We start from the raw sequence: 21400 nt of genomic DNA, 5'->3' as shown, positions 1-21400 counted from the left end.
AGTGGAAACTGTTCATGCCCATGGCGGGGCATGGTGGGAGGGGCAGTGTGACTGGATGGTCGTGAGGGTCCCTTCCAACCCAAACCATTCTGAGATTCTATGGTTCCAAGGTGGTGTCCAGCAGGACCCCAGATCCTTCCCAGCAAAGCACTTATCCCCAGCTGGAGAGCTCCCAGCAAGTGCTGCTTCCTGGGGTCGTTCCTGCTCAGGTGCAGGACTTTGCCCTTCACCTCGTTGAACTTCTTGGGGTTCCTGCCTTGGCCGGACACAGCGTAGCTGCAGACGTGCAGGCCTGGAAATGGGTAGCATGTGTTTTTGGGGAAGCAACTCAACAGTGCCTTGTACGTGGGGAAAAAACACGCCAGCACCAACACCCCAGCTGGCCCTGCAAAGGGCCGCATCGACGTACCCTTCTCCCACCTGTCTGAACCCATCGGCCTTCGGGTCCAGCGGACACACGAGGAAGCGGCGGGAGTATCAGGAGGAAAAGGGGGAGAAAGCAGCGAGGGTAGGGACAGAGACACCAAGTGTGTTGTTACAAATACTCAGACATTTTCTGCAGTTTTCATGGCTTTATTTGCTTTGTCTAAAAGCCGTAGACTGCTGTGAGCCTTCCTGTTCCCCCCGGTTGCTGGCGTGTGCCCCATCTGCTGGCCCAGCCCCAGCTTGGCCAGCTCCTGGGGCACTGTCCTAGTGTCGCCGGCGGGGTGGCCTCTTTGCGGGTGGGGCAGAGGCGTGGGAAGTGGGGGCCCTCCTCTTCGCAGCTCGCTGGGGCCCCCTGCGTCTTTGGTCCCTGCCCTGGCCGGCAGTGGAGGGACCAGCCACAGCCTCCTCTGGTTCCTCCGGTGGCACTTGTTGATCTCTAGGCTCAGGAACCGGGACGGATGGAAGGCGGCTCGGTCCCCCATGGAAGGCAGCATCTGAGGTCCCAGGGAGCTCCTCTGCGTTGGTTCCCTCGGAGCTCTCGGGGCCAGCTGATGGTGTCCCCAGAGATGTGGCAGTGTGGCTGGGGAGTGCTGCAGGGCTGCCTTCCTGTCCTCCGGCAGCACGGGAGGCCCCCAGGCCCAGGATGTTTCGGGCCTCCCCGCTGCACCGCTGCACGGCAGTGACAATGAGCCGCTGCACGAAGCCGGCCGTCTGCCTTCCCAGGGAGGTCCTCAGGAGCAGGGTGAGGGCCCCCTCGTCCAGGCCAAAGAAGCGCAGGCCTGAGATGACGTTGCGCTGCACTTCTGAGGCTGCCCTGCCGTCATCCCCGAGGAGCTGCCCCAGCTCGTGGCGCAGCCAGGGCAGCAGGGGCTGGAGCACAGCAGGGTACAGCCGGAACAGGGACGCCCAGGCGACGGGGTGGAGGCCGCCCACAGCGGCTGTGGGCACTGGTCCTGCAGCCTCTGGTCGGGAGGCTGGGTGGGCAGGAGCTCCGTCTGCCTGCTGGGCGGTGACCGGTGCCTCCGCAGGTGGTGGGATGACGAGCTCCTTGAAGCTGTTGTCCGCCCGCACCGAGTGCACGATGGAGCTCACCCTCCTCTTGCAGAGGGGGCACTCGGGCTTGCTCTCAGCCCACCGCTGGATGCATTTAAAGCAGAAGCAGTGGAGGCATGGCACCACATAGCTGGGGTTCACCCAGCTGTCCAGACAGATGGGACAGCGGGTGTCCAGCGCCGTGGCCATGCTCTCCGCCTGCTGAGGTGAGCTGGGGAGAACTGGCGATGACGAGCCGCTCCCTCTCACCGGCGCTGCAGCAGCAGGTGTCACGCTGCAAAAGGCAGAGAAGAGGCCATGGTCATCGGCTGAGCCGGGGGCGGCTGGAAGAGTTGTGCAGGCCCCTCAAGGAGGAAACCCTTCCAGCTGCCCAGGGAGAGACGTCTCCGTAGCACTCACCTCTGCTGCTGCGAGCGCTCCTCCTGGGTCTCCTGACGGCCCGAACGAGGCAGAGCCGCAGAAGGATCTCTGATGGCTCTGGGAAGGGCACTGAGAGCTGCTGCAGCAACTCCCAGAGCACGACACCAGCACCAAGGCCAACCTTGCTCCTCACTCCAGACCTCGCGTAAACGCTCAGCTGGAGTGCGGGCACTAGCCGGCGCGGTGGGACTCTGCGCCCGCATATGAGCAGCGAGGGCCACGCAGTCACAATCCGTCGCTCCAGGCTCTCACAGTGCATCGCTCGGAGCCATCACAATGGGCCGTCCCGCCCCGCAGCGCTCGCTCTGGCAGCGCTCTGGCCCCAGCACATGCGTCTGTGTCTAGCACAACGTCACTTACCACTCTGACCCACAAAGTGTTTGTCTTCTTCTCGGCATCGGTGTTATCCACCGGTCACTGCAGCCTTGGCCGTGTCTTCCCAGTGCACCATCAGATCACCCTGGCCATGGCAGACACCTCCAGGCCCATGAAGCAAGAGCGTCCATTCCATAAAACCTCGTGCCCGCCTTTGAGGCTGCACGACACAGTCCTCACACCGCTCTTCCTACACTCCAGCACAGCTGGCCAGCCCTCGGGTTGCCCTGGTTCTCCCCACAGCAGGCTAATGGCAGCCCTTGGCTTGCCCTCAGGGATCTCCTTGATTTTGACCCTCTCTGGAGGGAGCAGGGCGTTCCCCTCTGCTTAGCACCCATCAGGCCTCATCCGGGCATCGTGTCCTCTTTGGGGTCCCGGGCGGGAGAGACGTCGACAAGCTGGAGGAGTTCAGGGGAGAGCACTGATGCGGTGGGGCTGGAGCACTCGCCCCGTGAGGGGGATGTGGGTCCGGGACTGGTTCAGCATGGACCAGAGTAGGCTTAGGGGCACAGCGTGGAGCCTGTGGGAATGGGATGACTGCAACGGGGACAAGACCTTCCCAGCAGCACCTGGCAGGAGGAGCGGAGGCAGATCTGGGCCTGGAGAAGTCCAGGCTGGTGATAGGGAAAAACAGAGAAGTCCTCTCAGGGTTATGAAGAACACTCAAGAAGTCCTGTCAGGCTTAGGAGTGGATTTTCTAGCAAGGTGGCATCGCCCCTGAGCATGGGGGTTTTCGAGACCTGAGTGGAGCCAGCCCAGAGCACAAGGGTCACAAGCCTGCAAAGGGACACGCGCGGAAGTCCAGGGAGGGAAAGCGTCGCCAGCGTGAAGTGGAGACGGGGTTTCCAAATGAGCTCATTGCAGCCAAGTCAAGACACAGAGGCCCTGCAGATGCAGAAGGCCCAGCCCCGTTGGGCTCTCTCTCCTCAGGGCCCAGAGCCCCTGGGAGAGCACACGTCCCCTCTCTGTGGAGCTCAGAGCAGGGCTTTCGAGCCCTGTAGGAGCAGAGGGCCGGGTGCCATGGTGCTTGATTTAGGGAAAGAGCAACATAAAAAGCCATGGTACCAGCAGTGGTGGGACATGAGTGAGTGGAAGGAGGTCCAGCAGGAGCAAGACACCCAACTCAGAGGTGCTCAACTCAGCACCAAGAAGCTGATGAGTCAATAGCACCAGGCCCCACAGTGCTCAAGAAAGGGAAAAGGTCTCCTGCAAGGTTAAAGGGCTCAGCTCCTTCTCCTCTGGAGCAAAATGCACCCAGAGAGCTCAGGCTCAGGCCCCACGAGGGACAAATGGTGGCAGAGGCTGTGCAAGAGCAGGCAGAGAAGACCCACAGTGCTCTGCGGAGGACAAAGAGGCTCTGCAAGAGCAGTGGGCGAGGACAGCTGACCCAAATTGGCAAGAGGGATATCCCATACCAAACTGGGATACCAATACAGACGATAGCAAGTTGGGTGGAGCTGTTGACTCCATCGGGGGTGCTGAGGCCCTGAAGAGAGACCTAGACAGGTTGGAGAGCTGGGCAATCACCAACAATCTGAAGTTTAACAAGAACAAGTGCCCGATTCTGCACCTGGCTATATGTACAGCCTGGGGGATGAGATGCTGGAGATCAGCCCTGCAGAAAACGATCGGGAGTTCTGGTCAGCAGCGAGCCAAACATGAGCCAGCAGTGTGCCTTGGCAGCCAGGATGGCCATCCGTATCCTGAGGTTTATCAGGCACCTAGCAAGTCAAGGTGTCGTTGGTCGAGTGGGTTTACGTGGCATGGTTTTGGTAGCGGAGGACTGCCATGGTGCCCTCTGTAAGAAGAGTCCAGCAGCTGCCCCATGTTAGATTAGGGCCAGTTGCAGCCAGATCCAAAGGGACCCACCGCTGCCCAGAACCGAGCCAGTAAGCGATGTCTTTTGCGCCTTTCTGAGAGCAGATTTAAGAAAAGGAAAAAGCAAGCAAACAAACAAACAAAACAAAACAAAACAAAACAAATCTACTGCACAACAGCAAGTGGTAGAGTGAGGAGTGAGAAGCAGCACTGCAATCCCCCAGGACAGTGCAGCAGGAGGGCGGGAGGTGCTCCAGGTGCTCCAGGCACGCAGCAGCAGTTCCCCTGTGGCCTGTGGAGAGGCCCCTGGTGGAGCAGGCTGTCCCCCTGCAGCCCACGGGTCCCATGGCAGAGCACCTCTCTACACTGCCCCGTCTCAATCCTTATGATGATCTGGCACGGAAGAAGACTGGTGTGGCTGAACAGGGCACTTTTGCTGAGCCTCCAGGAGAAAGAGAGTCTATATCCAGTGGAAGAAGGGAGAGGCCGCTTGGAGAGAGTACAAGGAATTTGCTAGCATATGCAGAGAGAAAATCAGAAAGGCTACAGTCAAACGTGAGCTCAACCTGGCCACTATGGTAAATGGTAACAAAAAATGTTTTTCCAGATATATTAACAGTATGAGGAGGGCCAAGGAGAATCTCCATCCTTTATTGGTCTCAGGGAGGAACATGACTACTGAGGATAGTCAGGATAAAAGGCTGAGGCTCTTAATGCCTTCTTTCCGTATGTCTTTCCTAGTCAGACCACTTATCCTTGGGGTACTCAGCCTCCCAAGATGGAAGTCCGGGTTGGGGAGCAGAAGAAACCTCTCACAGTTCCGGTGGGAACAGTTGGAGACCTGCAGCTCCACCCGGACTGTCACAAGCCCATGGGGCCGGATGGGATCCACCCGAGGGTGCTGAGGGAGCCAGTGGATGTGGTTGCTGAGCCGCTTTCCAGCGTCTCTCAGTAGTCATGGTCATCCGCAGAAGTCCCAGATGACTTGAGGCTTGCTAATGTGACGCCCATCTCTAAGAAGGGTCGTAAGGAGGACCTGGGAACTACAGGCCTGTCAGCCTGACCTCGGTGCTAGGAAAGGTGATGGAACAGGTCATCTTGAAGACAATCACACAGCATGTGCAAAACAACCAGAGAATCAGGCCCAGTCAGCATGGGATCCTGAAAGTCAAGTCCTGCCTGAACAAACTCACCTCCTTTTATGACCGGGTGACCTGCCTAGCGGATGAGGGAAAGGCTGTTGACATAGTCTACCTAGATTTCAGCAAAGCCTTTGATATGGTTTCCCACAGTATTCTAGTGGAGAAGCTGGCAGCCCATGGCTTGGACAGGTACACTCTTTGCTGGGTTAAAAACTGGCTTGACGTCTGGGCCCAGCGAGTGGTGGTGAATGGAGTGAGATCCAGCTGGAGACTGGTCACCTGTGGTGTTCCCCAGGGGTCCGTGTTGGGGCCCATCCTCTTTAATATCTTTATTGATGATTTGGATGAGGGAATTGAGTGCTCCCTCAGTAAGTTTGCAGATGACACCAAGTTGGGGGAAAGCGTCGATCTGCCGAGGGGTAGGAAGGCCCTGCAGAGGGACCTGGACAGGTTGGATGGATGGGCAGAGGCCAGTGGGATGAGGTTCGGCACAGCTAAGCGCCAGGTCCTGCACTTCAGCCAACAAGGCTATGCAACACTACAGGCTTGGGACAGAGTGGCTGGAAAGCTGTGCGGAGGAAAAGGATCTGGGGGTGTTGATCGACGCTCACCTGAACATGAGCCGGCAGTGTGCCCAGGTGGCCAAGAAGGCCAACGGCATCCTGGCTTGTATCAGGAATAGTGTAGCCTATAGTGTAGGTGATCGTCCCCCTGTACTCTGCTCTGGTGAGGCATCACTTCAAGTACTGTGTTCAGCTTTGGACCTCTCAGGTACAAGAAAGACATCGAGGCCCTGGAGCATGTCCAGAGTAGGGCTACGAAGCTGGTGAAGGGTCTGGAACACAAGTCCTATGAGCTGCGGCTGAGGGAACTGGGGTTGTTTAATCTGGAGAAGAGGAGGCTCAGGGGAGACCTCATTGCTCTCTATAGCTGCCCGAAAGGAAGGTGTGGGGAGCTGGGGGTCAGCCTCTTCTCACAGATAACTAGTAATAGGACTAGAGGGAATGGCCAGGGGAGTTTCAGGATGGAAATTAGGAGATATTTCTACTCCTGTAGAGTAGTTAGGTGTTGGGATGGGTTGCCCAGGGAGGTGGAGGAGTCATTGTATGTGGGTGTGTTTAAGGAAAGGCTGGACCTGGAAGTTAGGGGCACGGTTTAGTGGGTGATATCGGTGGTAGGGTGATGGTTGGACCAGATGATCTTGGAGGTCTTTTCCGAGCTTAATGATTTTATGACCTTTGCGGGTTCCCTCAACCTGGGGATATTCCATGATTCTGCTATACAGTAAATTGCCATGCTCAGCAGTAACGTTTACAGCAAGGGTAGAGACAGTGACACCAACTGTATTGTTACAAATACTGAGACATTTTCTACAGATTTCTTGGCTTTATTTGCTTTGTCTAAAAGCCTTGGACTGCTGTGAGCCTTCCGGTCTCCCCCCCCGGTTGACGGCATGTGTCCCACCTGCCATCTCAGCCTCAGCTTCACCAGCTCCTGGGGCACAGCTGGAAAAGAGTGGTGAGTGCCCTCCTTGCTCGCCCTCCCTGCGCGCACAGTTGTAGAAGCATAGAATCTTCCAGGTTGGAAAAGACCCGCAAGATCATCAGGTCCAACCATCAGCCTGACCTAGAGAGTCCCATCACCAGACTGTGTCCCTTAGGGTCACAACCACCTGTCTCTTAAATACCTCCAGGGATGAGGATTCCACCACTTCCCTGGGCAGCCCGTTCCAAGGCTTGAGAACCCTCTCCATGAAGAAATTCTTCCTAACAGGCAAGCCTGGTGCAACTTGAGCTGCACCCTACGCATCGCACGCTGGCTCAGCTTCGGCCATCAGCGGGTCCCTTTTGGGGGAGCCAGCTGTGTCCCACTTCTGACAGAAGCTGTCCCTGCCGCTCCCCTTCATGACCTTGCCATGTCAACCCAATACACTTCCCCGCTCGGTATTGCTCTGCCGAGTGCTGGTTACAGAGGGTATTATTTGTTTATTTTTTTGGAGGGGTAAACTCTTTACAAGGGAGGGTAGTGATAGGAGAAGGGGTGACGGTTCTAAACTGAAAGAGGGTAGATTTAGATTAGACTTGAGGAAGAAATTCTTTGCTCAGAGGGTGGTGAAGCACTGCCATGGGTTGCTCAGAGAAGCTGTGGATTCCCCTTCCCTGGAAGCGGACAAGACCAGGTTGGATGGAGCTTTGGGCCTCCTGACGTAGTGGAAACTGTTCATGCCCATGGCGGGGCATGGTGGGAGGGGCAGTGTGACTGGATGGTCGTGAGGGTCCCTTCCAACCCAAACCATTCTGAGATTCTATGGTTCCAAGGTGGTGTCCAGCAGGACCCCAGATCCTTCCCAGCAAAGCACTTATCCCCAGCTGGAGAGCTCCCAGCAAGTGCTGCTTCCTGGGGTCGTTCCTGCTCAGGTGCAGGACTTTGCCCTTCACCTCGTTGAACTTCTTGGGGTTCCTGCCTTGGCCGGACACAGCGTAGCTGCAGACGTGCAGGCCTGGAAATGGGTAGCATGTGTTTTTGGGGAAGCAACTCAACAGTGCCTTGTACGTGGGGAAAAAACACGCCAGCACCAACACCCCAGCTGGCCCTGCAAAGGGCCGCATCGACGTACCCTTCTCCCACCTGTCTGAACCCATCGGCCTTCGGGTCCAGCGGACACACGAGGAAGCGGCGGGAGTATCAGGAGGAAAAGGGGGAGAAAGCAGCGAGGGTAGGGACAGAGACACCAAGTGTGTTGTTACAAATACTCAGACATTTTCTGCAGTTTTCATGGCTTTATTTGCTTTGTCTAAAAGCCGTAGACTGCTGTGAGCCTTCCTGTTCCCCCCGGTTGCTGGCGTGTGCCCCATCTGCTGGCCCAGCCCCAGCTTGGCCAGCTCCTGGGGCACTGTCCTAGTGTCGCCGGCGGGGTGGCCTCTTTGCGGGTGGGGCAGAGGCGTGGGAAGTGGGGGCCCTCCTCTTCGCAGCTCGCTGGGGCCCCCTGCGTCTTTGGTCCCTGCCCTGGCCGGCAGTGGAGGGACCAGCCACAGCCTCCTCTGGTTCCTCCGGTGGCACTTGTTGATCTCTAGGCTCAGGAACCGGGACGGATGGAAGGCGGCTCGGTCCCCCATGGAAGGCAGCATCTGAGGTCCCAGGGAGCTCCTCTGCGTTGGTTCCCTCGGAGCTCTCGGGGCCAGCTGATGGTGTCCCCAGAGATGTGGCAGTGTGGCTGGGGAGTGCTGCAGGGCTGCCTTCCTGTCCTCCGGCAGCACGGGAGGCCCCCAGGCCCAGGATGTTTCGGGCCTCCCCGCTGCACCGCTGCACGGCAGTGACAATGAGCCGCTGCACGAAGCCGGCCGTCTGCCTTCCCAGGGAGGTCCTCAGGAGCAGGGTGAGGGCCCCCTCGTCCAGGCCAAAGAAGCGCAGGCCTGAGATGACGTTGCGCTGCACTTCTGAGGCTGCCCTGCCGTCATCCCCGAGGAGCTGCCCCAGCTCGTGGCGCAGCCAGGGCAGCAGGGGCTGGAGCACAGCAGGGTACAGCCGGAACAGGGACGCCCAGGCGACGGGGTGGAGGCCGCCCACAGCGGCTGTGGGCACTGGTCCTGCAGCCTCTGGTCGGGAGGCTGGGTGGGCAGGAGCTCCGTCTGCCTGCTGGGCGGTGACCGGTGCCTCCGCAGGTGGTGGGATGACGAGCTCCTTGAAGCTGTTGTCCGCCCGCACCGAGTGCACGATGGAGCTCACCCTCCTCTTGCAGAGGGGGCACTCGGGCTTGCTCTCAGCCCACCGCTGGATGCATTTAAAGCAGAAGCAGTGGAGGCATGGCACCACATAGCTGGGGTTCACCCAGCTGTCCAGACAGATGGGACAGCGGGTGTCCAGCGCCGTGGCCATGCTCTCCGCCTGCTGAGGTGAGCTGGGGAGAACTGGCGATGACGAGCCGCTCCCTCTCACCGGCGCTGCAGCAGCAGGTGTCACGCTGCAAAAGGCAGAGAAGAGGCCATGGTCATCGGCTGAGCCGGGGGCGGCTGGAAGAGTTGTGCAGGCCCCTCAAGGAGGAAACCCTTCCAGCTGCCCAGGGAGAGACGTCTCCGTAGCACTCACCTCTGCTGCTGCGAGCGCTCCTCCTGGGTCTCCTGACGGCCCGAACGAGGCAGAGCCGCAGAAGGATCTCTGATGGCTCTGGGAAGGGCACTGAGAGCTGCTGCAGCAACTCCCAGAGCACGACACCAGCACCAAGGCCAACCTTGCTCCTCACTCCAGACCTCGCGTAAACGCTCAGCTGGAGTGCGGGCACTAGCCGGCGCGGTGGGACTCTGCGCCCGCATATGAGCAGCGAGGGCCACGCAGTCACAATCCGTCGCTCCAGGCTCTCACAGTGCATCGCTCGGAGCCATCACAATGGGCCGTCCCGCCCCGCAGCGCTCGCTCTGGCAGCGCTCTGGCCCCAGCACATGCGTCTGTGTCTAGCACAACGTCACTTACCACTCTGACCCACAAAGTGTTTGTCTTCTTCTCGGCATCGGTGTTATCCACCGGTCACTGCAGCCTTGGCCGTGTCTTCCCAGTGCACCATCAGATCACCCTGGCCATGGCAGACACCTCCAGGCCCATGAAGCAAGAGCGTCCATTCCATAAAACCTCGTGCCCGCCTTTGAGGCTGCACGACACAGTCCTCACACCGCTCTTCCTACACTCCAGCACAGCTGGCCAGCCCTCGGGTTGCCCTGGTTCTCCCCACAGCAGGCTAATGGCAGCCCTTGGCTTGCCCTCAGGGATCTCCTTGATTTTGACCCTCTCTGGAGGGAGCAGGGCGTTCCCCTCTGCTTAGCACCCATCAGGCCTCATCCGGGCATCGTGTCCTCTTTGGGGTCCCGGGCGGGAGAGACGTCGACAAGCTGGAGGAGTTCAGGGGAGAGCACTGATGCGGTGGGGCTGGAGCACTCGCCCCGTGAGGGGGATGTGGGTCCGGGACTGGTTCAGCATGGACCAGAGTAGGCTTAGGGGCACAGCGTGGAGCCTGTGGGAATGGGATGACTGCAACGGGGACAAGACCTTCCCAGCAGCACCTGGCAGGAGGAGCGGAGGCAGATCTGGGCCTGGAGAAGTCCAGGCTGGTGATAGGGAAAAACAGAGAAGTCCTCTCAGGGTTATGAAGAACACTCAAGAAGTCCTGTCAGGCTTAGGAGTGGATTTTCTAGCAAGGTGGCATCGCCCCTGAGCATGGGGGTTTTCGAGACCTGAGTGGAGCCAGCCCAGAGCACAAGGGTCACAAGCCTGCAAAGGGACACGCGCGGAAGTCCAGGGAGGGAAAGCGTCGCCAGCGTGAAGTGGAGACGGGGTTTCCAAATGAGCTCATTGCAGCCAAGTCAAGACACAGAGGCCCTGCAGATGCAGAAGGCCCAGCCCCGTTGGGCTCTCTCTCCTCAGGGCCCAGAGCCCCTGGGAGAGCACACGTCCCCTCTCTGTGGAGCTCAGAGCAGGGCTTTCGAGCCCTGTAGGAGCAGAGGGCCGGGTGCCATGGTGCTTGATTTAGGGAAAGAGCAACATAAAAAGCCATGGTACCAGCAGTGGTGGGACATGAGTGAGTGGAAGGAGGTCCAGCAGGAGCAAGACACCCAACTCAGAGGTGCTCAACTCAGCACCAAGAAGCTGATGAGTCAATAGCACCAGGCCCCACAGTGCTCAAGAAAGGGAAAAGGTCTCCTGCAAGGTTAAAGGGCTCAGCTCCTTCTCCTCTGGAGCAAAATGCACCCAGAGAGCTCAGGCTCAGGCCCCACGAGGGACAAATGGTGGCAGAGGCTGTGCAAGAGCAGGCAGAGAAGACCCACAGTGCTCTGCGGAGGACAAAGAGGCTCTGCAAGAGCAGTGGGCGAGGACAGCTGACCCAAATTGGCAAGAGGGATATCCCATACCAAACTGGGATACCAATACAGACGATAGCAAGTTGCGTGGAGCTGTTGACTCCATCGGGGGTGCTGAGGCCCTGAAGAGAGACCTAGACAGGTTGGAGAGCTGGGCAATCACCAACAATCTGAAGTTTAACAAGAACAAGTGCCCGATTCTGCACCTGGCTATATGTACAGCCTGGGGGATGAGATGCTGGAGATCAGCCCTGCAGAAAACGATCGGGAGTTCTGGTCAGCAGCGAGCCAAACATGAGCCAGCAGTGTGCCTTGGCAGCCAGGATGGCCATCCGTATCCTGAGGTTTATCAGGCACCTAGCAAGTCAAGGTGTCGTTGGTCGAGTGGGTTTACGTGGCATGGTTTTGGTAGCGGAGGACTGCCATGGTGCCCTCTGTAAGAAGAGTCCAGCAGCTGCCCCATGTTAGATTAGGGCCAGTTGCAGCCAGATCCAAAGGGACCCACCGCTGCCCAGAACCGAGCCAGTAAGCGATGTCTTTTGCGCCTTTCTGAGAGCAGATTTAAGAAAAGGAAAAAGCAAGCAAACAAACAAACAAAACAAAACAAAACAAAACAAATCTACTGCACAACAGCAAGTGGTAGAGTGAGGAGTGAGAAGCAGCACTGCAATCCCCCAGGACAGTGCAGCAGGAGGGCGGGAGGTGCTCCAGGTGCTCCAGGCACGCAGCAGCAGTTCCCCTGTGGCCTGTGGAGAGGCCCCTGGTGGAGCAGGCTGTCCCCCTGCAGCCCACGGGTCCCATGGCAGAGCACCTCTCTACACTGCCCCGTCTCAATCCTTATGATGATCTGGCACGGAAGAAGACTGGTGTGGCTGAACAGGGCACTTTTGCTGAGCCTCCAGGAGAAAGAGAGTCTATATCCAGTGGAAGAAGGGAGAGGCCGCTTGGAGAGAGTACAAGGAATTTGCTAGCATATGCAGAGAGAAAATCAGAAAGGCTACAGTCAAACGTGAGCTCAACCTGGCCACTATGGTAAATGGTAACAAAAAATGTTTTTCCAGATATATTAACAGTATGAGGAGGGCCAAGGAGAATCTCCATCCTTTATTGGTCTCAGGGAGGAACATGACTACTGAGGATAGTCAGGATAAAAGGCTGAGGCTCTTAATGCCTTCTTTCCGTATGTCTTTCCTAGTCAGACCACTTATCCTTGGGGTACTCAGCCTCCCAAGATGGAAGTCCGGGTTGGGGAGCAGAAGAAACCTCTCACAGTTCCGGTGGGAACAGTTGGAGACCTGCAGCTCCACCCGGACTGTCACAAGCCCATGGGGCCGGATGGGATCCACCCGAGGGTGCTGAGGGAGCCAGTGGATGTGGTTGCTGAGCCGCTTTCCAGCGTCTCTCAGTAGTCATGGTCATCCGCAGAAGTCCCAGATGACTTGAGGCTTGCTAATGTGACGCCCATCTCTAAGAAGGGTCGTAAGGAGGACCTGGGAACTACAGGCCTGTCAGCCTGACCTCGGTGCTAGGAAAGGTGATGGAACAGGTCATCTTGAAGACAATCACACAGCATGTGCAAAACAACCAGAGAATCAGGCCCAGTCAGCATGGGATCCTGAAAGTCAAGTCCTGCCTGAACAAACTCACCTCCTTTTATGACCGGGTGACCTGCCTAGCGGATGAGGGAAAGGCTGTTGACATAGTCTACCTAGATTTCAGCAAAGCCTTTGATATGGTTTCCCACAGTATTCTAGTGGAGAAGCTGGCAGCCCATGGCTTGGACAGGTACACTCTTTGCTGGGTTAAAAACTGGCTTGACGTCTGGGCCCAGCGAGTGGTGGTGAATGGAGTGAGATCCAGCTGGAGACTGGTCACCTGTGGTGTTCCCCAGGGGTCCGTGTTGGGGCCCATCCTCTTTAATATCTTTATTGATGATTTGGATGAGGGAATTGAGTGCTCCCTCAGTAAGTTTGCAGATGACACCAAGTTGGGGGAAAGCGTCGATCTGCCGAGGGGTAGGAAGGCCCTGCAGAGGGACCTGGACAGGTTGGATGGATGGGCAGAGGCCAGTGGGATGAGGTTCGGCACAGCTAAGCGCCAGGTCCTGCACTTCAGCCAACAAGGCTATGCAACACTACAGGCTTGGGACAGAGTGGCTGGAAAGCTGTGCGGAGGAAAAGGATCTGGGGGTGTTGATCGACGCTCACCTGAACATGAGCCGGCAGTGTGCCCAGGTGGCCAAGAAGGCCAACGGCATCCTGGCTTGTATCAGGAATAGTGTAGCCTATAGTGTAGGTGATCGTCCCCCTGTACTCTGCTCTGGTGAGGCATCACTTCAAGTACTGTGTTCAGCTTTGGACCTCTCAGGTACAAGAAAGACATCGAGGCCCTGGAGCATGTCCAGAGTAGGGCTACGAAGCTGGTGAAGGGTCTGGAACACAAGTCCTATGAGTTGCGGCTGAGGGAACTGGGGTTGTTTAATCTGGAGAAGAGGAGGCTCAGGGGAGACCTCATTGCTCTCTACAGCTACCTGAAAGGAAGGTGTGGGGAGCTGGGTGTCTGCCTTTTCTCACAGGTAACTAGTAATAGGACTAGAGGGAATGGCCAGGGGAGTTTCAGGGTGGAAATTAGGAGACATATCTTCTCCTGTAGAGTAGTCAGGCCTTGGATTGGGTTACCCAGGAAAGTTGTGGAGTCACTGTCCCTGGAGGTGTTTACGGACAGGTGGATGTGGTACAGAGACATGATTTGTTGGGTGATATTGGTGGTAGAGGCATGGTTGTACCAGATGATCTAGAGGTGGTCTTTTCCAACCTTAATGATTCTACGATTTTCAGCCCTGCATGTGGTGAGGAACAGCCCCAGTCACGAGGAGATGCTGGGGGCCACCCACATGAAAATCAACTTGGCAGAAAATGACTTGGAGGTCCTGCTAGACACAAAGTTGAACATGAACCGGCAATGTGCTCTTGCTGCTAAGAATGCTAATGGTATTTTTGGCTGTATGAGGCAAAGTATCGCCAGTAGATCAAGAGAGGTGATTCTTCTATTCAGAATTGATGAGGCCACACCTGGAGTATTGTTTTCAGTTCTGGACCTCCCAGTACAAGAGAGACCTGACCAAACTGGAAAGAGTCCAAGGTAAGGCCACCAAGATGATGAAGGGACTGGAGTGTTCCTCCTGTAAGGAAAGGCTGATACAGCAGGGACTTTTTACCCCAGAGAAGAGGAAGTTCAGAGAAGGTCTTATCAATGCACTTGACCTTAAAGCAAACTCTACTGAACTTTTGGACCTTATAGATTGTGATTTCTGTAATTCCACAAGCAACACCAGTTATTAAATGAAGGACACAATAGGTTTACTTCCAACAATGGGTATAAACATGTGGTAAAGCATATCTGATTGATTACGTCAGTGATTGTGTGCTATTCATGGCTTTATTGCTACAAGAGACATTACTAGCTTGGTTGCATAAGCTGGAAATAGCTTCCTTCTATTGCCTTGACTGTTCCACACATCAGAAATTGGTCTACAGTCTAGCATAGAGACATAAAAAAATCAGTGACATTAAAAGATGCTCCTCTTCTGAAAATGAATACATATCTTTTAACATCTTATGTGGGAACACTGAACTTGAATTAAACTGAACTCATACTTTTGCATTAAAAAGATTTCAGAGACTAGATAACCAATCAGCCTGAAGTTTTGGCAATTCTCCTTCCTCCCTCCCACTCCCTTCCCCCATCTGCCCCTTCTCCGCATCCTCCCCCCCCCCCCCCCCCCCAACCTTGCATTATAAATAGTTTTTGTACAAGTATAAGCATTGGTACAAAACTCTTTTGGGGTAGATTGTAGCTCTGTTGCCCTGCAACAGAAGTGTACTTCACTAATGTGAATGCTTTGGAACAGTAGCATCATTTAGAAAATAGAAAGTTTATTGTACATAGATATTCTTTAAATATGCTGTTTAGATTTTTAAGTGGAAATATGTGATTTTGGTCTGAGACAAATAAAAGGAACAGAAACATTAAATATTTTTTGCTAAAGATAAAAGAACACCTGTAGCATTGTTAACTGAGGTGACGCTTAGCTGTTAGATGACCTGTTCAGATTATTCTTTCTATCACTGCGTACCACTTAGAGGAGATAAATGCAATATCATATTGAAATATATATCTTTGTTGTCTGTGCTAGGCTTGACCATATTCTGGAGCAGTATGAAGAAACTCCTTTCTGGTTTCTGCCACCAGCCTCTGTGCATTACTCTGAGCTGTTGTAAACTAGCAGAAAATTTGTATTGTATTGTGTGATCTGAACTGCTCATTTATCTTCTTCCAGGAAGTCAATAGCAGAGAGACAGTGAGAAGATATGGGGGGCACACTTGTGCAGAGCATTCCATGGGGAAGGGGAGGGGGAGGGCAAAGTAGAAGTCTCCTTGACTGGTGTCACCTCTGATTGGAGTATAGTACCCACCTTGGGCATTACCATTTCTGTGTACTGGAATGTTACAGAGCAAAATCTTATCTTAAAAAAGAAAATGTATTGCTATTGCGTTGCTGGAGTGTTTTTTAAACAGAATGTATCTCTATCTCTGTCAGTAAGCCTGAAGATGCTGTTACAGCTGCTCTTTTTACCAGTGAGTAAACTCTGAGATTTACTGAGAAGCACACAAGGCAATGCATTTCATTCTGAGGTTTCAGAGCAAAAAAAAACAAAACTAATTCCAAGTTTCAGTGGTGGTGTGGGGCTGTGTGTGGGGAAGTATATTTGTAGCAGTGTAGAGGTCTTATGTGGTATTAGCAAATAGGGAATCAGGATTCAAGGCATTCACACTCATTAGAGATGTTAAGATTGGAGAAAGCCTAGGCTGCAATGACCACACCCTGGTTGAGTTTGTGATCTCGAGGGATGTGGACCTGGCTAAGAGCAAAGTCAGGACCCTGAACTTCAGAAGAGCCAACTTCCAGCTGTTCAAGGAATTAGTGGATGAGATCCCATGGGACACGTTCCTTAGGGACAGAGGGTCTGATCAGAGCTGGCAATTCTTTAAGGATATTTTCTTTGGAGTGTAAGAGATCTCTATTCCCGTATGTAATAAATCAAGCAGGGAAGGTAGAAAACCGGCGTAGTTGAATAAGGATCTGCTGGTCAAACTTAGGCAAAAGAAGGAAAGTCGCAGATGGTGGAAACAAGGCCATTGTGCCCTGGGAAGAATATAAAAATGCTATCTTGATGTGCAGGGATTGGATCAGAAAAGCTGAGGCACTGACAGAAATAAACTTGGCAAGGGATGCAAAGAATAACAAGAAGGGGTTCTACAGGTACATTGGCCACAAAAGAAAGACTAGGGAGAGTGTAGTGCCTCTGACAAATGAAGACAGAGAATATGTCTGATGACATGCATCCCAGGGTCCTGAGGGAACTGGCTGATATAGTTGCCAAGCCTCCCTCCATCCTATTTGAAAGGTCTGGGCAGTCAGGTGAAGTTCCTGTTGACGGGAAAAAGGGAAACATCATTCTCATTTTTAAAAAGGGTAGAAAAGAAGACAAGGGGAACTACAGACCAGTGAGACTCAACTCTGTGCCTGGCAAGATCATGGAACAAATCCTCCTGGAGGCAATGTTAAGGCACATGCAGGACAAGGAGGACAGCCAGCATGGCTTCACCAAGGGTAAATCATGCCTGACCAATCTGGTGGTCTTCTACGATGGAGTCACTGCATCAGTCAACAAGGGAAGAGTGACTGATGTCATCTACCTGGACTTCTATAAGGTCTTCAACATGGTCCCACATGACATTCTGATCTCCAAATTGGAGAAAGACGGAATTGAAGAGTGGACTATTTGGTGGATAAGGGATTGACTCGATGGCCGCACCCAGAGGGTAGTGGTCGATTGTTCTATGTCCAGGTGGAGACCAGTAACAAGCAGTGTCCCTCAGCGGTCTGTCTTGGGCCTGTTTCTTTTCAGTATCTTCATCAATGACATAGACGATGGGATTGAGCACACCCTCAGCAAATTTGCAAAAGACACCAAGCTGAGTGGTGCGGTTGATACCAAAGAAGGAAGAGATGCTATACAAAAGAACCTGGACAGGCTGGAGAAGTTGGCCCAAGTGAACTGCATGAGGTTCAACAAGGCCAAGTGCAAGGTGCTGCACATGGATCATGGTAATGCCAGACAAGAGCACAGACTGGGAGAAGAACTCATTGAGAGCAGCCCTGTGGAGAAGGACTTGGGGGTTCTGGTGGATGAAACGCTCGACATGAGCCAGCAGTGCGTGCTTGCAGCCCAGAAGGCCAACTGCATCCTGGGCTGTATCAAAACAGGTGTGACCAGCAGGTCGAGGAAGGTCCCCCTCTGCTCTGTCCTTGTGAGGCCCCACCTGGAGTGCTGTGGACATGTTTGGGGCCCCCAGCACAAGAAGGACATTGGTCTGATAGAGTGAGTCCAGAGGAGGACTACAAAGATTATCAGAGGGCTGGAGCACCTCTCCTATGAAGAAAGGCTGAGAGAGGTGGGGATGTTCAGCCTGGAGAAGTGAAGGCTCCAGGGAGACCTCATTGCAGCCTTTCAATACTTAAAGAGGTCTTATAAAAAAGACGGAGATGGACTGTTTACTTGTGTAGATAATGATAGGACAAGAGGGAATGGTCTTAAACTAAAAGAGGGAAGATTTAGACTAGACACTAGGAGGAAATTCTTCACTGTAAAGGTGGTGAGGCACTGGCACAAGTTGCCCAGAGAAGCTGTGGATGCCCCATCCCTGAGGTGTTCAAGGCCAGGTTGGATGGGGCCTTGGCCAACATGATCTAGTGGGTGGCATCCCTGCCTATGGCAGGGGGCTTGGAGTCAGATGATCTTTAAGGTCCCTTCCAACCCAAGCCATTCTATGATTCTATGATTCATATATGGTCTGTTTTAAGCTCTATCAGTCAGCCAGTCTGAGCCTCTGTTTACTAATGTATGTGAGATATATAAGAATCTCATGATTCTCTGAATTAATGCTTGCAAGAAGCTGAGAGTTTTTTGATAAGTAGTGTTATAAAAGAGTGAAGAAATATTTTTAAGAACTCTACTTAAGTTACTTCTGTTTGTCATTTTATTGGCAGTAGGATAAGCAGTCCTGGATTTTCCTACTACATTACCTTAAATAACACAAGCATGGCAACACTATTATTTTTCTAAGGAGGATCATTGCAATGTGAACATAATTTTTCTGTATATAGAAAACACCTCCAAAAAGCCAATACTGTAAGTTATATCTTATTTCAGCTTATTTTGTTTTGATGGGATGATTGTACAAGACTGCTTGTGCCTGCTGTACATGTTTTGTTGGGCTTGGAATGTTAAGTAGTTGTCTGCTGGCAGTACTATATATTTATTTTTTTTTTACCTGACAGTGTCCTTGGGTGTAGCCAAGGTGACCAATGTAAAATGAATAAAATCTGGTTTTGAAGTTAAACATAGAATGTCTATTATTTCTTACACAGCAGAAAACTTAGGAATTCCAACAATGAATGTCTTTATTTTTTGCCTGTCTTCAAATAGTAGACAGTTCCATTATTACACTTAAGTTTTTGACATTTTTTATCTTACAGATTCATTTGAAAGCCTGTAATGATACATCCCCAAGTCTACAACAAAAAGAAATGGAGAGCTTTGTTAAAAGAAAGAATTGTTGATTAGAATATTATGTTAAAAAATCATCATTGATTTTTAAACTGTTCCATTCTATTTCAATGTCACATGCCACAGAAGGATTACCTCTGCTACTTGTGCCCAGAAATAGGCCCACAATACTATACAATACAATACAATGCTGTAAAATGATAAGGAATTGTAAAAAAATATTGTTTGTCTTGAAATGCAGCATGGATTTAAAGTCCCTGACAATTCAAAAAACATTCTTGCATGTTCTCTTCTGTATATTTTTTCTTACTCCTTTCTCCTTCCTTGTTCAACTTATTGCTTTGCCTTTTATCCTTGCTGTCTTTCTATTTTTCCACACTCATTTCCTTTCTTTCTTTACTTTTGTTCTCTTGTTTTCCCATCACCATTCCCCACAGCCTTTTACATTCAAGTTTATGGCCAGCTGATGATCATTTCAACTTTTACTTCTGAAGGCCAAAGCACAAATAGAAGGAGACAGACTGATCTCAGTGACCCCCTTCTTTCACTTTTTCTCTTGACTGTTTTTAGTTTCTAACAAAGTAACACTTCCCCTATCACGAAAAAACAGAGTATAAATGAACCACTCAGGGAATGCAGCAGCATTACTCTGCTTTCCTGGGCCATTGAGGTTACGGGATGAGAAAACCACTTTGGACTGGGAGTCACACCATTTCTCTTCTTTGTACCTCATTTTCTGAGAAAGAATACGTCAACTTGAAATCACGACAGTGTGAAATTATAGACACAATCTGGACTGTGATTGCAGGTTTTGTGTTCTAATGAAACATGTTGCTGTGTTGCTGTTGAGTTTGTCAACTTATTTATTTCCACGTGCAATTATTTTCAGACAAATAATTTTGGTTGATAAATTATTGGTGATAAATAGAAGTGGTCCCAGTCTAGAAAATATTGGGTAGGTGTATTTGTAGATAACACTTCTTGTGCTGTATTTATACATGCATATTTTATGCCTACGTAATTCTTTTTCTCAGTACACAGTGTTCAGCACCTTTCCTCTTCTGGATCTGTACTCTTCCTGTTGCTGCTTTACTACTACCCAGTGTCTCTTAGGCATGTTGTGTTACATTATGAGTGTGCTCAAAGGCTTTGAGATATTGGTATGGCCAATGACGATCCCCCTGTGATTTCTAATTGCTATCTAGAATCCAGATGTTCCACAAAATAATTTAAAAGTTTTTCATACTAAAAAAAAAAAAAAAAAAAAAAAGGAAAAATAAAAAAAAAAGAATAACAGACACCATCATACAATTTATTTTTTCTGGGCAGTCAAAGAGTGAGAATGGCTATTTTCAAGAGGTACATCTGTGGAGAAATAATAACACTTACATAGAAATTAATGTGGACCACATATGGACACTCCACCTGGAATGTTTTGAAACTAAGCCTTGTTGGTTGAATTGAAGGGCATTACTGACACCAGGAGACTGTAGACATGAGAAGTTTCATTCTTTGTCCTTTAATCCTCAGAATTATTAATACTGTTTAGCTCTCATTAACAACGGGCATTTTTATCATCCAGCAGTATTCAAGATATACAGCTTTCTTCTACAACTCAGAACAGGAATTACATCTTCATTGCTTCTACAGAGAAAGACTGCAGCTCACCATGAGCTTCTGGCTGGCAATCTGGATGCACTGCCTAGAACATCCCCAAGCACGCAGCATTGAGTGGCTTTCATCTCACACCACCTATCACTGTCTGAAAGCTAAACATCCTATCTAGGTCGTGTTTAGTCAGCAGTGATAGACAAACACCTTTAGAGGCCAATTCACCACATCCCAAGAGTAGTGTCTTACCACAGCTAAGCTGAATTTCCCTTTGCAATGATGACTAGCTTAACCTGATGTTTAACTTTCAGCGATGACTGTATTTTCTTATAATGTTTGATCTTCTACAGGTACATAATTTTTAGAGCAACACATGAACTGTCAAATGAGTTTGAGCATATTCCCTGAACAGTGTTACAAACTTTGTCTGATTAAGGAGGTCAGATTAGGATGGTTGAAATGAAAACACGATATTTTTTTACACTTGCAATTACTGAGAATAATATTCCAAATAACCATAAAACAGTGTAGGCTTTAAGACTAAGAAGTGCAAACTAGCTTCTAAAGCAAATAATGCTGTCTCTGTCCCTGATCTGTATATGTCACAGACCTCTAAACTGGACACTGATTCTTAACCTGATAGTAAGATGTAGACTGTCTGAAGATTTCAGTTGGAAGCGATACAAAGAAAGAGGGAGAGAGAGAGAGAGGGAGGAACTTCTCAAAGAAGATGCAGTTTTCCAGTACAAGATCTCTGCATCACTTGTTGCTAAGTTTGTTCATTTTCAACTTGGTATGTGCATTTCCATGACAACTGTGATAAAGAGGAAGTTGTCTTCAAATGGGCACTTAGGGCCATATTCTTACAGCACAGTTCTTTCTGCAACTTCCCTTAAAGAAAATGATACAACTCACAGAAGAATGTGGTTCTCACTGTAAAAAGGGATGAGGAATATAAAGCACTTTTCTCACTATTTCATGTGCATATGCATACGTTATATTTGAACAAATGATTACGAGAAACAGCGAAGATGTCCTCCAATTTATAAGAGATGTCAAGGAGTAGCACAGCACT

General features: G+C 51.6%; 2 protein-coding genes across 2 annotated transcripts; both read right to left on the bottom strand.

Annotated features, from left to right (window-relative positions):
- Positions 1 to 690: 690 nt before the first annotated feature.
- LOC121061834 lies at positions 691 to 2404 on the bottom strand. Its single transcript, XM_040541241.1, has 2 exons — positions 1879 to 2404; positions 691 to 1753 (listed from the first exon to the last, which is right to left on the bottom strand). Exons 1-2 carry the CDS (start codon positions 2100 to 2102, stop codon positions 691 to 693), a joined length of 1287 nt encoding a protein of 428 aa, XP_040397175.1. The 5' UTR covers positions 2103 to 2404.
- Positions 2405 to 8132: 5728 nt separating this feature from the next.
- Positions 8133 to 9846, bottom strand: LOC121061833. The gene is made up of 2 exons (XM_040541240.1): positions 9321 to 9846; positions 8133 to 9195 (listed from the first exon to the last, which is right to left on the bottom strand). The coding sequence occupies exons 1-2, from the start codon at positions 9542 to 9544 to the stop codon at positions 8133 to 8135; spliced, it is 1287 nt and encodes a 428-aa protein (XP_040397174.1). The 5' UTR covers positions 9545 to 9846.
- Between the last annotated feature and the right edge of the window lie 11554 nt (positions 9847 to 21400).

The sequence above is a fragment of the Cygnus olor genome, chromosome Z (assembly GCF_009769625.2).
Source record: "Cygnus olor isolate bCygOlo1 chromosome Z, bCygOlo1.pri.v2, whole genome shotgun sequence".
Classification (NCBI taxonomy): domain Eukaryota; kingdom Metazoa; phylum Chordata; class Aves; order Anseriformes; family Anatidae; genus Cygnus; species Cygnus olor.
This window is presented reverse-complemented; position numbering and strand designations above follow the sequence as displayed.

Bases quoted from the DNA above. Each gene is read 5' to 3' on its own strand.
- LOC121061833 (XM_040541240.1), bottom strand. From the start codon at position 9,544: ATGCGGGCGCAGAGTCCCACCGCGCCGGCTAGTGCCCGCACTCCAGCT. The intron at 9,196-9,320 runs GTGAGTGCTACG...TGCCTTTTGCAG, and splicing joins GAGCGCTCGCAGCAGCAGAG to CGTGACACCTGCTGCTGCAG.
- LOC121061834 (XM_040541241.1), bottom strand. From the start codon at position 2,102: ATGCGGGCGCAGAGTCCCACCGCGCCGGCTAGTGCCCGCACTCCAGCT. The intron at 1,754-1,878 runs GTGAGTGCTACG...TGCCTTTTGCAG, and splicing joins GAGCGCTCGCAGCAGCAGAG to CGTGACACCTGCTGCTGCAG.